This window comes from Amblyomma mixtum, chromosome 9 (genome assembly GCF_055824585.1).
Source record: "Amblyomma mixtum isolate Tamu chromosome 9, ASM5582458v1, whole genome shotgun sequence".
Classification (NCBI taxonomy): domain Eukaryota; kingdom Metazoa; phylum Arthropoda; class Arachnida; order Ixodida; family Ixodidae; genus Amblyomma; species Amblyomma mixtum.
Window position 1 is genome coordinate 39,492,552 of NC_143020.1, and position 14,528 is coordinate 39,507,079.

The window sequence follows — 14,528 nt, forward strand, 5'->3', positions numbered from 1 at the left end:
GAGATGCCCAAGGGCTGTTCGAAAGCTCGATGATGTCTTTGGGCAACATCTTGTCGACCTCCCGCTGGATGACCTGGCGCACTGGTAGCGACACCCGATAAGGCCTCCGCTGTATAGGTCTTGCAACGCCGGTGTCAATGCAGTGAGTCAGTACCGATGTTTGACCCAGAGGAGCAGAAGCAAAGTCAAAAATGTCGGTTTAGGACACCAAAAGGTTGTGAAGATCCTGTGCACGCTCGGGGCTCAGGTCAGTAGCAATCACCGCAGAAATGGATTGCGGAACGTTGGCCGGGATATCGGGCGCTTGAGAGGCAGTAGAAAGCGGTGGAGGTGAGAGAGCAGTGATGGTACAGTCAAGCGATATGCCTGCAGGAAGAACTTGTGGTGAAAAGCTGAAGTTGAGGACAGCAAAGGTAGGTGTTATTCTTCGTGATGATCACTATAATGTGCGGAAGAACAACATTGCGGGAGAGAACAAGATCGGCGCGTGGGCAGGCAAGATAATCCTCATCAGGAGCCGCAGGAAACGGTGACATAGGCAGATAAACGGCAGAGTCGAGGGGCAGGCGAGTGTACTCGGTGGAGCGAAGGCGGGGCGTGGAGCTTGACTGTGTGTCAGCTGAGCTGAGAGGCAGATTCAATCCTAGAAGGCCGCTGGAGCAGTCGATAGGAGCATAGTGAGCGGTTAGAAATTGAAGACCAAGGATCACATTGTGAGGGCAGTGTTCGAGGACGGTGAACAAAACTGGGATGTGATGATCGGCAACAGTGACGCGGGCAGTGCACAGGCCAGTGACGGCAGCAGTGCTGCCATCGGCAACGCGAACGGTGGGCGAAGGGGCAGGGGTCTGGACTTTTTTGAGGAGACGGCAAAAGGATGAGCTAAGAACCGAGACTTGGGCACCAGTGCCAATGAGGGCAGAAGCAGGAACACCGTCCACAAAGACATCGAGGAGATTACAGGGCGGAGGCTGGGTCAGTAGAGGATTTTCAGGTCGGGGCACCAATGCAGCATAACCTCCAGGAGCTGCACTGGCTAGTTTCGCGCGAGGCGGCCTGCAGAGGACGGTGAGTAACTGCGGTGCGGAAGACGTGAGCGGGAACGGTGGGCTGTCGAGGAGGGAGAGCGGCTGGTTGTGCGAGGAGGCGGTGGGGACTCGGCGCTGGGTGGGTCATTCCGAGGCGTGAAGCGACGGGGTCCATAGTCATAGCGGTGGTCAACGTAGGGCAAAGGTCGGGGTGGTGCGGACCAACGGCTGCGGCAGTGGCGAGAGATGTGGCCTACGCGCGAGCACGTGAAGCAGATTGGCCGGCCATTAGTGGTACACCACTCATCTGGATTGCGGTATCGGTAACTTGGGACGAAGGTGTTGCGGGCCGTAGCGGTAGCGGAGAGACAGGACGGGAGAGACAGGGCTCGCACTCCGAGGTTCGACGGGATGGCTATAGGGCGTGCCCAAGTTGGCGACCCCCTGGCGGACGACAGCTTGAATAAGGGATATTGTGCCTAGGGTGTTGTCCGACAAGGGCGCGTTTGTCGTAACTGGAGCCAGGGCCTCCAGTTTCAACGCGCATGATGCGAGTCAGGTTGTCGAGGTTTGAAGGCTGCCTCAGTATCGGCGGATCCTCGCACGTGGAACTGGCAGCTGTGTTAGGCAGGCGGTCAAAGCGGTGTGCAATGCGCCGGTGCTTGGCCTGCTCGAAGCGTCGACAAACCTGCATCACGGAGTCAACCATAGAGCAGTCCCCGGCATAGAAGAAGATGGAAGGCATCGTCGGCAATGCCTTTAAGAATGTGGCCTACCTGATCGTCTGCGGTCATATTGTGATCGACCTTCCGGCACAGTGCCAAGACGTCTTGGATGTATGTGATATATGATTCGGTGCCCGTCTGGGCGCGGGCTGCAAGTCCTTTTTTGGCAGCAAGCTGACGGCCAACTGATTTTTCTAACAGGTCGCGGAGCTTCTGTTTGCAGACATCCCACGTGGCAATTTCTTCTTCGTGGGTTTCGAACCAGACGCGTGCGGTGCCGCAAGATAAAATATCACATTGGCCAGCATCAGCGTGGCGTCCCACCTGTTGTGCTGGCCGACACACTCATAAAGCGAGAGCCAGTTTCGGTGTTGGCGTAGCAGATTTACAACCTGCTCCTCGACTGCCATCGGCATCGCCTGACAGAGTGGCTGGACCATCTAATGACCACAGATGAGTATACCCACCTCACCATGGAGTATCCCACTCGAGCAGCTCCAAGCTACTCGGAGGTCCTCACCAGCCGCCAGAAAAAGGACAGACAAGGTAAAAACTCCCCAACCACACCTCGGATGCATCGACAGGTGGAGGAGCATCGAACACCGGGGTGTCGGGCCAAGATACCACTACCGCACTCAAGGCTTTCGCGCGGTGGAGACAGTACGACATCGTCCGTGACCCACCGCCGAGCCGTACTCCCAACACCAACGCGGCCACCACCTTTTGCCAATGTGGATAGCAACATGATACCCGCTACCTCCTCCAGGGAAGCGACACGAAACAGAAACACCGAGAGACCCGAGTTAACAACAGTCCTACGCACCGGACCCCACAAGCAGCAATCTCCATCCAAGGCTAACCACCTGGATGCACCAACCTCCCGAAGCACAGCACACAAACCCACCGAAAACAGCATGAGGACACCAGCAAGCCCCGGCGCAGCCTCAGGGCATCCAGACCAGGCACAGCGACAAACGCCTTCCGCGGTGGAAGGCCACATGGGTGCCACCACCAGCTAGAAATCGAAAATCCCAAGCACCCCTCTGTCACGTTACGATCTGCGAGAGCGCTGTGGTTCCGCACAACGCGTTCGTCAACACTGACAATCAGGCCGCGTGAGTACGCCGACTCTCTCTTTCTCAGCCTACCGACAGCCTTCCTCAAATAATTCCAAATTTTTAAAGTTGAGAAAAATCGTGGATAAACGAACAAGGCACTAACTACATATCCATAGCCTAAAGATCTCTATGCAATCCAAAATCGCACCGAAAGGTTTACAAATTTCACTAACACCATCAATGGTTAACCTGTGTGGTGAGGAAAAGGATAATTGGAATCGTGTACTAGAATCTGCCTCTTTGGATTTGCTTGGAGTTACGATTGGCCATTTTGAGAGGGTTTTGGGGGCTTTGAAGAAAGAAGAGAGTCGAGCTCGTCAACACATTCCCCTAACCGCGCCTGAGGCCACCGAACTTACACTCTTTGAGGAAAAGAGAACCAGCGAGGTACGCGAGATAAAACGCAAAAAATTTATTAGGGACGGGATTCCACACCTCGCGTGGACAAACCCAGCATCACGCGAAGAATCCGAAACGGAGGTAGCTACTGATAATCATCCCATTGTTACGACAAGCCCCAACAACAAATTCAACGCAACGACACAAACGACATTAATACCAACAACACAAGCAGAACGCTCTGGAACGGGAGCAGCCACTAATGATAAACCCGCTGCTACAAGCTCTGGCTCTAGTTTCCAGGATAGCATTATTAATCTATAATCTAGCGCCATAACAATTGACGAGAGATCTGTTCTTTCTCGAGGCCTTACGTTCTGCCTCACCACAAGTAAATACAATGATTTCTCAGTTTTAAAAGATTTGGACAATTTTGCACGAATGTTGCGACTCAAAGAATACTTTTTTGATAGGCCTCAACTTAGTGCGGACAGCAGAGAATTCTGCGTTACAAACCAACACTGGACTCCTAACATTGGAAGAGACAAACACTTGGACATTTATATTAATGTGGTTCACAACGACATAATTCGCGATTACAAAAGCCACCCTCCAGGGAGAGCGAACCTGTCCAAAAAAGAAAGGGTTGCATTGAAAGCTCTCAGCACACGGACAGATGTAACCATAAATCCAGCAGATAAAGGAGGCGGTATAGTAGTCATGGATAGTGAAGCATACATTGAGGAAGGCTTGAGACAGCTCTCTAACACTTGCTTCTATCAACTTCTTGAAAAAGACCCAACTGCACAATACCAAACAATATATAGCAGAGACTCTGGATCAGCTTGCGCAAAAAGGCGACATAACACTAAGGTTATCTAACGCCCTCACCGCACCACACCCGTCGCCAGGTGGATTCTACTTACTACCGAAAATCCACAAAAAGGATAATCCTGGCCGCCCTATAGTATCTGGCATTGGCACGATTACGGAACCAATTTCCAGTTACATTGACACATTAATCAGGCATACTCCAACAACACACCCATCCTACACACGAGACACAAACCATTTCCTTCGCGACATAGCAGGCCTTAAACTTCCGGAAGGAGCCTTTCTGGTAACATTAGATGTAATCTCACTCTACACTAACATTCCCCATTCCGACGGCACCAGATCTCTGACCCAAGCGTACAAGCAAGATAGAAAAGAGCAGTCCCCTGCCCCACGTGTTCTAGAAATACTTGCGAAAATCGTACTCGAATACGACAACTTTGAATTCAACGATCAACACTACTTACAAATTAATGGCACAGCCATGGGCACAAGGATGGCCCCCACCTACGCCAACATCTTCATGCATAGTATTGAATCTAAATTGTTGCAAGATTCTCTCATCAAGCCCATCCTATACAAACGCTATTTGGATGACATTTTTTTTTAATTTGGACTGACACAGGGCAAGAACTCCTACACTTTATTGAGCAATTCAACCTTGTCCACCCCAACATATCGTTCACTCACGCGTACTCTCACACCACAATTAACTTCCTAGATGTCGAGATTTCGGTAAAGGAAGGCTCCCTTAACACCAGCGTATATAGAAAACCGACGGACAGTCAACAATACTTACACTTTCAAAGTTGTCATCCTCGTCACTCCAAAACAAGTATCCCATACTCTAAGGCACGTCGATTTAAAAGAATCGGTTCACAAGATCAAGACTTCGTGAGGAATTCCAATCGCATGCGAGAAGTCGTCACCAAGCAAAGATATCCCCCCGCCATTGTCGACGATGCAATTCAAAGGGCATCTAAACTCAACCGAGAGGAAATACTGGATGGACGTCGACGCAGTGAAGAAACAGATCACCGGGCAAACTTGGTACTCACCTTCACAAATAATCCCCCCAACGTAAACAAAATCCTTAAAAAACATTTCAACATTCTCGAACAAAGCGAGCGCCTCGCCAAAATTTTCACTACTCCCCCTCACGTAGTCTACAGACCACCGAAAAACATTCAAAACATTCTCGTACACTCACAAACACATAACCACTTTGGGTTGGGTTGCCGACCCTGCGCCAACAGTAGATGCCAGGTCTGCAAACATATGCAAACAACAAGCTGTGCAATAAGCAGAGCCTCAGGCTTTAAATCGAAAATCAACGGCGACTTTAATTGTGACTCCTCCAATGTTATCTACCTCATAGAATGCGGTGTGTGCAGTATGCAGTACATTGGACGGACGGTTAACCGTCTACGAATTCGCTTTAATAACCACCGCGCTCATGCCCTATCTCTACCAAACCTCCCCTTGTCAAAACACATTAATGACAAAAAACACCCATTTGAAGCATTTAAATTAACAGTCTTACAGGGTGGGTTCAACAACACCCGGGAACGGGAGCAACGCGAGTCGTACTTTATTTATAAGTTTGGAACAATCGCCCAAGGCATTAATGAGAACCTGGGCGCTTTGTCTTCAATACGCCTCCTGCAAATCCAGCACTGACGTCGGAGTGCCGGCTTGACAAACCTCGGCTGTTTCTTGCCCTCATACGCTTACACCGATGTCTTCATCGCACACCGCGCTCTTACCTTCCCCCGTTCGACCATCTTGACGAGAGCGGCGCAATCAAAGAACCTTATGCCTCCCGCCATTCACAGTGGCCCCACGCGACAATTCTTCCTCAAAGTCGCCTCCGTTTCCAGCCTTTTCTTTTCCTTTCAGTTTTTTGTTGTTGTTGTTGTTGCTTCTGTGGGTGTGCGCATGTGAGCGTATCTATACCCCACGTGTGTCTAGTTAAATTCCACTCTGCCCGCCTTGACTCATCCTGACAAAGGAGTTACACATGGCGGAAGTTCCTCCGTCCCCCCTCTTTGCTTCTTTGTATTTTGTTTACTCGCTTAAGTGGACAACATTTGAGTGCATCTCAAATATATGGTGTGCTTTGGGCACTGTCTGTCTGCATACATTTTACTAGCTGCCCGCTGTGTTGGGACTCAGGTTCGCCGTCCATTCTTCCCTACCGTTTTTTTTTTCTCTCTTTTCTTCTCCTTTTTTTTCATCTTTTCTCCCCGCGACCGCATACATGGGTGGCGGGCGACGACATTTACTCTTCCCCCTCCCTGTTCCGTTTGTGTATTTTTGTTAATCTTTTCTTTTTTTCTGTACCTTGAGCCATTCTTCCTCGTGCATCGTCTGCATGTTTTGGCTCATGTGTCGAACACCTGTACAGATGAAGACCCTTTAAGAAGAGAAGCAAAAACCATGTAACTTCAGTCTTGAAAAAGGACAGGCTCTGTCCGAAACGTCGACTCCCAATAAATGTTTTCATAAAAGAAGCGTTTCTCAATTTCGCATCTTATTTCTAGCAACCAAGTACGTTTATCTTATTGTGCTATATATATATATCATAAACGATTATTTCTTATAAAATTATCTAATGAACGAAAGTGAAGTCTTGGTAATTTGGCGCGCAATGACGCCTGTCTGGTAAGGAGAAAGCAAGGTACTACCTTATCGTAGTGACTTGCAATATAAGCTACTTGATAATCATCTGATGGAAAGATAACTGCTTCATTCGGTCCCCACACAAATTCAAGCATTTTGATAGATACATTTTTCCTTTCGATTTTTGTAGTTTGGAATAACTAAATGAGAAAACTTGCAGCTAAGTATGCCTAGCTCAATCAGTTTTAGTCCTGAGCCGGTGTTTATCTTTATCAGTTCAAAGCGCCAAGTAGGTAGAAAAATATATTAACCAAATAAGCAGCATGAGCACCGCCCTTGTTATACGGCGGAGCAATCTTCTCTTGAACATAGACCCTAATATTTAGTTCGGCTATAGATAATGCGAATACCATGTTATGAATAATTGGCGCTGCTGACCCTAACGGATAACGAGCGAAGACAAACGATCAAGAGACACCGTCGATAAAGGAAGAACTCGACTTAAAATTACAGAGCCTTTCATGCGCGCAATCAGATATCCCACTTTCATCTTTTTTAGTTCAGTAATGACCAAACTGCCTACATTCTCTCGTCGTATGTCTCGAGACGGAAGACATGCTGTCCATTCCCCCAGCATCCGTTTGCTTAGGGTGACCTGCAAATTAGGTTAACTTTGTGTCAGGATTCTTACCAAACCAGCCGATTCTTATGAGCGTGAGGGAGATTCTAATTATACACTTATCTCCTGGCGACTATGCAGTGAAGATGGGAAAGCAACGTACCTGGACCAGGTATAAAGATGCCCTTGATGCTTACTCCCAAAGATGTGCGTTCAGGCGGACCATGGATGTGAGTGCGTAATGTGAAGGTAAGGGTGCTGCACGGTTGGAGGTGGTTGCAGGTGACTCGTGTCTGGTCGGGGCGCAGTATGCTTCCGTTGGCGCACGAGCCCGCAAGGTGTTGCCCTGCATTGCCTCTCTGACCATGCAGCCCGGTCACCTCGAGCAAGTAATGGTCAAGGCGGCCTTGAGGTCGCTCCCAGCTCACAGTGAAGGAACTTTGCGTCACACCTACCAGGCTGAGGTTAGCCACTTCACGTAGCACTGCAACGAGAAACATTTTAAGGCGAAAGCCTTTAATGCCTCATCGTTGTAAGCAGGAGTTGTCGACAGAAATGTCGCGCTTTTCAATTGGTCCAAATGGTCGTGACGTCACAGAGCGCGAATTTCACACGGACCAATTGTACTTTGGATAGTAACCATGCAACCAATTAAAGGGATGGTATAGTGATGCTCCAAGTAAGTGGGAATCAGTTTAGTTAATTGCTTAATCGCTCAATTAGCCTTATTAACCTTCCTAATCAGGCCACATATATGAAAAAAACCGTGTAGCAAATTGGTCGAGTTCGGGATTCGAACCCCGTTCTCCGGAGAGCGAGACGAGTCTTCTAACCGCTCCGCCATGTCAGCTCCATGGTTGGCAATGAACAAAGGCGCGTCTAGTGAATACGGTGTCTTCGTTCACTCCCATGTTCCTCCCTTCCCGTTACGGCGAGGTTCAGGTGTCCACCGAGGTATGCGAGACAGATACATTTCCTTTCCTCAAAAACCAATCTACGGACTAGCAAGGCGTAGAGACGAACGGGCGATGGCGTTCTGTGGACTCCCTGGCAGCGTTGGAAGATGGTGTCGCATTCCCCTTTTAGAGGCGAAGCTTAACATCTTAACCGCACATCAGTGACACAAGAAGCACCACCGCGCTTAAGGCTTCCGACTCACCACACTTTAGGCCAACAAAGCGCACGCCTGAATGTTTTTATTTGGTCCTGTACCTCATTTATCATTGTCACATGCTTCACGCACACAGAACTTGACACAGCACTCGCGCGTTGTAACACACACTCTGTCCCCGGTGCAGACAAAATCACATACAAAACTCTCAAGAACCTTCCCCCCGAAGCCAACACATTTCTTCTTAATGTCATCAACGACGCCTGGACCTCTGGCACCCTGCCAGTGGACTAGACATCGTCCCTGGTCTCATTAATACCGAAACCCAATAAACCCTCCAGCATCAGTAACGTCCGTCCTCATTCCCTTACCTCCTGCGCGGGCAAGCTCATGGAGCACATGGTGCTTGCCCGCCTGACTTCCCTTCTTCAAGCCACCGACTATCTCCCCCACACCCTCATTCGATTTCGCCGAGCACTACCCACCCGAGACCTTTTCCTTCTATGTCTACACACTTTCTTTAACTCAAATGCCTCAGACGCTGCGCAGGTCAAAGCCTTAGTAACCGCTGACATACGCATGGCTTTCGACTACATGTCACACGACCACATCCTCACCATACTAGCTGATGCGCAGTGTGGACACAGCATGCACAATTAAATAAGAGCTTTCTTCTCCCACCGTTCTGCCCGTATCCGCTACCTAGATAAACTGTCTAACCGAATCCCACTCACTCGTGGCACTCCACAAGGTGCCGTCCTCTCTCCCATCCTCTTTAACCTAGGCATGGTCCTACTCACCCGGGCCTTAGCCGATATTCCCAACCTTCATTTCGTCTTCTATGCAGACAATCTCACGTTGTGGGTCACCACTGGCTCACCGGGAGAGGTCCAAACCACACTACAACATGCAATTCACACCATTTCTTCACACCTCTCCCAAGCGGGCCTGCAACCCGCTCCGGAGAAATCAGACCTTTTACTCATAACACGCAGTAAATATCAACGGACGATGAACCTCTCCATCTCCCTCACCCTTGCCGGACAGCGCATCCCCCGCGTCGAATCTTGTCTCATCCTGGGTATGCCACTCAACTCCAACACTTTCATCTCTGCCATCAATCAGTCCGTACGCTCATGCCACTCAGTAACACCCTTACTGCGCCGCGCAGTTTTAAAACATGCCGGCCTCTCAGAGACACACGCCAGCCGCCTTGCTCAAGCGCTGGCTCTGAACAAATTCCTGTACTACATACCTTACTGCCCACTTACAAGTACACAACAAGACAAACTAACCCGGGCCCTCAATACACTATATAAAGCAACACTAGAACTCCCCCTCAGGCTTCTACAGACACCCTCTACAGAACAGGCCTCTTCCACCCTCTTCAAGCCCTCCTTAACCTGCACCGGAAGAGACAAATCATCCGCCTGTCCAGCACGCCAGCTGGACGGTGGATACTTTCCCAGACTCCCTGCGCACCCATCTCTTTCCCAGTCCCACCGCAGTCTCCGATCTATCCCCCTAACCTCCACCTCGCACCCATTCCACGCAACATGTACGCACACACACACGCAGGCCGCCGCCAAGCGTACGCATACGACCACAAGCCACCTTTGGACGCTGTGGCGGTGGCCTACACAGACGCCTGTCTCACGGAAACAGCGGGCTCCACAGCAGCCTTCTTCCTCCACCCTTCCCTCTCTACAACCAGCACTCACACAACCGGTCCATACACCTCCCCACCCTCCACGCTCGCCCTAGAAATACACGGGATCGCCGATGCCATCACACACTTTCCAACCCTACCCCCCGCCCCCCAATACGTTGTTTATACAGACTCGCAGGCACCTCTGCGTGCCGTCCATGAAGAGCCCTCCCTTTCCCTACTTAATCGGCCTTAGATGCCGCCCTCTTAGCATTAAGCCCACGACCGGTGACCATTCGGTGGATCCCTGGTCACATGGGCATCCCCGGCAATGAGCTGGCTTACCAGCTTGCCTGCGAATCTATACACCGGGCGCCGGGGATCCCATGGACGAGCCCACCGACGGAGCAGACGGTCAGGGCTTACGAACGCACTGTCGACGAATACTACGCGCAGCAAAAATTGGATTTAGCTGATTTACCACCACCAGCCGCCGCGGTGGCTCAGCGGCTATGGTGCTCGGCTGCTGACCCAAAAGACGCGGGTTCGATCCCGGCCGCGGCGGCTAGAATTTCTTTGGAGGAGAAATTCTAGAGGCCCGTGTACTGTGCGATGTCAGCGCACGTTAAAGAACCCCAGGTGGTCGAAATTTCCGGAGCCCTTCACTACGGCGTCTCTCATAGCCTTAGTCGCTTTGGGACGTTAAACCCCATAAACCAAACCAAACCAAACCATTTACCACCACCGCACCCATCCTTATCGATCCGTGAAGCTCGCCTTCTTCGCCGAATACAGTTTAATCTCCTACATACACCTGCCAAACTTTACCTATACCGGTGCACTTCCACACCTCAGTGCCCAAAATGTCCACACACATACGCAGACACAGAACACTGCCTTACACAGAGCCACGCAGCCTTCCAGTTCCCCGCCTACCCTTTCCCCCCACCCCCACCGTGGCCCATCTGGCTCGCCTCCCTGGATCTGAGACTGCAACGTGCCCTCGTCGCCTTGGCCCAGGATGTACTGAACGCCTAATAGAAAGGATATTCGAATAAAAATGTCACACCACCACCACCACATGCATTTTAGTAAGTTACCAGCGACTGCTTGCGCAAAATTTCTCAAGGAATTGATGCTTTATGTTAGGGAACATTGTTCGCTTGGAGCAAGAAAATGGCACAAAAATCTGGGATATGAGAAAAGCAGGCGCTTATTTGGAGCTTTGTTTTAAAGCAGCTCAGTGGGCTTAGTTACGGCAGGAGGTACAGAAAGAGGGAGGCAGACGCTAAGATAGTGCATCACCACCATCATCATCATCATCATTTGCGTGACTACACATATTGCTGGAAAATAGCCTTTTCTATATCTCGCCAATTAACGCTGCCAGGCGCCAGGTTCAGCCGCCCCACCCCGCGATCTTCTTAATCTCATCCGCCCACCTAACTTTATGGCGCCCCCAGCTACGCTTACCTTCTCTTGGTGTGCAGTCCCTTCCCCTATGGACCACAGGTTATTTTCCTTTCACATTAGGTGCTCTGCCCAACCCGATTTCTTCTTTATTTCGTCTAACATGCCATTAACGCGCTTTTATTTCTTGAGCCACTCTGCACTCAATCCTTCCTTTCCTTTCCAGTTTTTTTCGTTACTTCTGTTTGCCCGATATTCGGGCTGCAAGGGTATTTTGTGCAATGCTCCGCGAGGTTTCCTGAGTGCGCTAATATTTCCCATGCATGCTTGTGCTCGCGCTTTCCGCAATTGAGGCAGAGGCATGGTTGACCAGCGTATGCCTTATTGCAAATCCGCGCAATCTGCCGAAAAAAGATATCCCCGCTACTCAGCAGGGGACGACGCTGCCTGAAGTAAAATCCTTTTTTTTTTCTTCGCGTGGGTTCATCTTTTTACCACTGCCTAACCTGACAGATGCCGATTGTAACATTCGGAAGTGATGATTCCGCCCATATTTTTATCGAGTGTTAGATATTTGTTACCCAGGGCAAAGCTCTTTCTCGTTATTTGCCTATTGGCCTTTCTTTTTGATTTTGTCTTTTTCCTCCTGTTTATTCTCCATTGATAATGTGTTCATTATCATTACGTGTTTATGTGATTATGTGTTCATTAGATCATTTTTAACATTAGCATGTTTGCATTCTTTCCCTTGCACTATCGAACTTTGATGACTAAATGATTCAGACTCTATGTTGCAGAACCTCTTTTTAAAATCTTTAAATGCCCTGAATGGAACTTAATATTAATAGAGTTTTTGTTTACTTTTGTATGTTAGTTTTGTCACGCATCAAGATCGATTTGTTTTCAATCTGGATTCCGAGAAATAAAGAACAGGAGTTGCCAGGTCCCTCACAAAGATATCCTAAGCATCGTAAGATAATCCATCCAATGCCTTGTTAGCTTTCAAAGTGCACGCTTATCGTCATTTTCGTTGCAGCTATTGTTATTAACAACTATATGAATTATCAAATGGTCCCTACCGTTGGCTTAACGACTAGTATCGGAGCAGCCATGTAAAAACCATTTTATGGAGTCCAGTCCACGAAAATCCCAGTAATGGCAAATCTTATTACGAGTGCTGACATAGCGATCCTACTGCAAGAAGCTTATAACCTGATATTTCTTACAAATTGATCTGAAAATTTTAACAATTTGTCAGTGAACCACTCTAAGATCTCGGTAACATTTAAGCATGTAGTAGAGGCTCGTAGGCTCAGAAACAGCCGTAAAATAAAGTGAGAATGTTATCTGGCCTTATATAAAATAAAAAATGACACGTGTGTAACTGAAAGACAAAGGGGCACACATTACAGGCCGAGCTCGAGCTAGTGACATTTTACGCGATATCACAAAGAAAGACTGGACCCAGGCGGCGTATGTACGTAATAAAAAGAAACGATTCTGCTTGGTCTCTTGGATGGCAGAACAGATTTCGAGGGAAAACGAAACGTTGTTGGGAGGGGGGGGGGAGGCACAGAAGAATGCGGAATTGCGAGATGATGCAAAAATTTGATAAGATGCACCCTGGAGCTTTAGAGGCATAATGGAGAGAGGTCGTAGCCCGGCAGGATATGTCCTCTGGTTGATGATGATTACTTTTTGGGGATTACAGACAAGAAAGGTTGGCAGTAGAAGCGTTAAAGGTCCGATGCAAGTTTTCTGAAGCTAAAGGGAAAAAAAAAGGTGTCTTCTCTTCTGTGTCATTAGCAGCAATAATGCGCAGGACACAGGTGAGAGGCATAAAGAAGCGCTCTCTTTAGTCCTTACTCTCCTCTGCCGTTTTTCTAGTGTACTCGTTCTCCAGTGCTGTACCTGGCCGCTATAACACACAAGCGTACTCCCCCTAACAACCGACGTTTTCAAAGTGATCCTTCAGTTGCCAATGCAGAGGCAAACAGAAAGCAGCTCGCCGACAGTTCGCTAAGGAAATGAGCCGCAACCGTGTCTCATTCTTGAGCGCTTGTTGCTCCGAGCGGCTTGCCGTTTTGTTTAAACGTTTTCGGATGTTTTGAAGGCGTGGTGTGTTCAGGGTTGTCTGCGGTTCTAATGGCATTGCGATAGAAAAATGTTTCAACAGCGAAGTAATATAACACGGCAGGTGCCCCGTCATGCGTTATATGTACTTGTGTTCACCCTTTCTTGTTCTTCAACAGAAACAAGAACCGAAATATGCATGCATTTCCACAAATACCCTCGGTAAATAAAGTTCATTTCTTTCCTCTTTTAAGAGGTAATAACCATTTTCGATTTTAGAATTATGCGATGTTGTATACATAGTATTTACATATATTACTTTAATATCACATAATACACACATTTCACCATCATATTTACTTATTTTCACTAGAATACGTATTTCATCTCGATCCCACCTTCTGGATGTGGCACATCTTCTGCTAGAGCCTTGTTCAATTGATATCTCTCGTATCATTGCGAAGTAGGAAACAATGCGCAGCGTGAAACACTCCAAGTAAAAGTGAACAACGTATTGAAGTTAGATTTTAGTTTGCGTCACGTTTCGTTTATTCAAACCATTTTTCTGTTGTCTGAGAAAGTGATGCCTGAACTGTGCCCCCTTTCTGTAAATTACTTTTTTTTACGTGATATCTTCTCCTGGTAGCACATACTATGACGCACAGTATGACTAGCAACACGCATCAAGTGGTAAGAGATGGCGTAACGTGGTAAGAGATGGTAAGAGATGGCGTAGAAGGCTACCCAGCACCTCCACCAGATGTCACGTTGTAGTCACGGCAGTCCAGCGTTCAGAAAGACACCAACCAGTCTTGGAGACAAAACTCTTTATTTGGGCTGACTTGCGCCCGCAAAAGAACTGAATCACTCAGCGGCGGCGTAAGCAACAAACGTGCTCGTCGGTCGTCGAACTACGAATGCCCGCTGCTCGCGGCAACGTTCAATTTAAAGCCGGCAAGGAAACTTCGAGATAACAGGTCGAAATCATCTAGACTAATCTG

At 48.7% G+C, this 14,528-nt stretch overlaps 1 protein-coding gene across 1 annotated transcript in view; it reads right to left on the reverse strand.

The window, feature by feature from the left end:
• LOC149328805 (fibronectin-like) overlaps positions 1-14,528 on the reverse strand; it is a 106,101-nt gene that overhangs the window by 60,448 nt on the left and 31,125 nt on the right. The window contains exon 7 of the mRNA XM_089559098.1: positions 7,449-7,769. Within this exon, the coding sequence (XP_089415224.1) occupies positions 7,449-7,769 (321 nt within the window). The remainder of the gene's footprint in view (positions 1-7,448; positions 7,770-14,528) is intronic.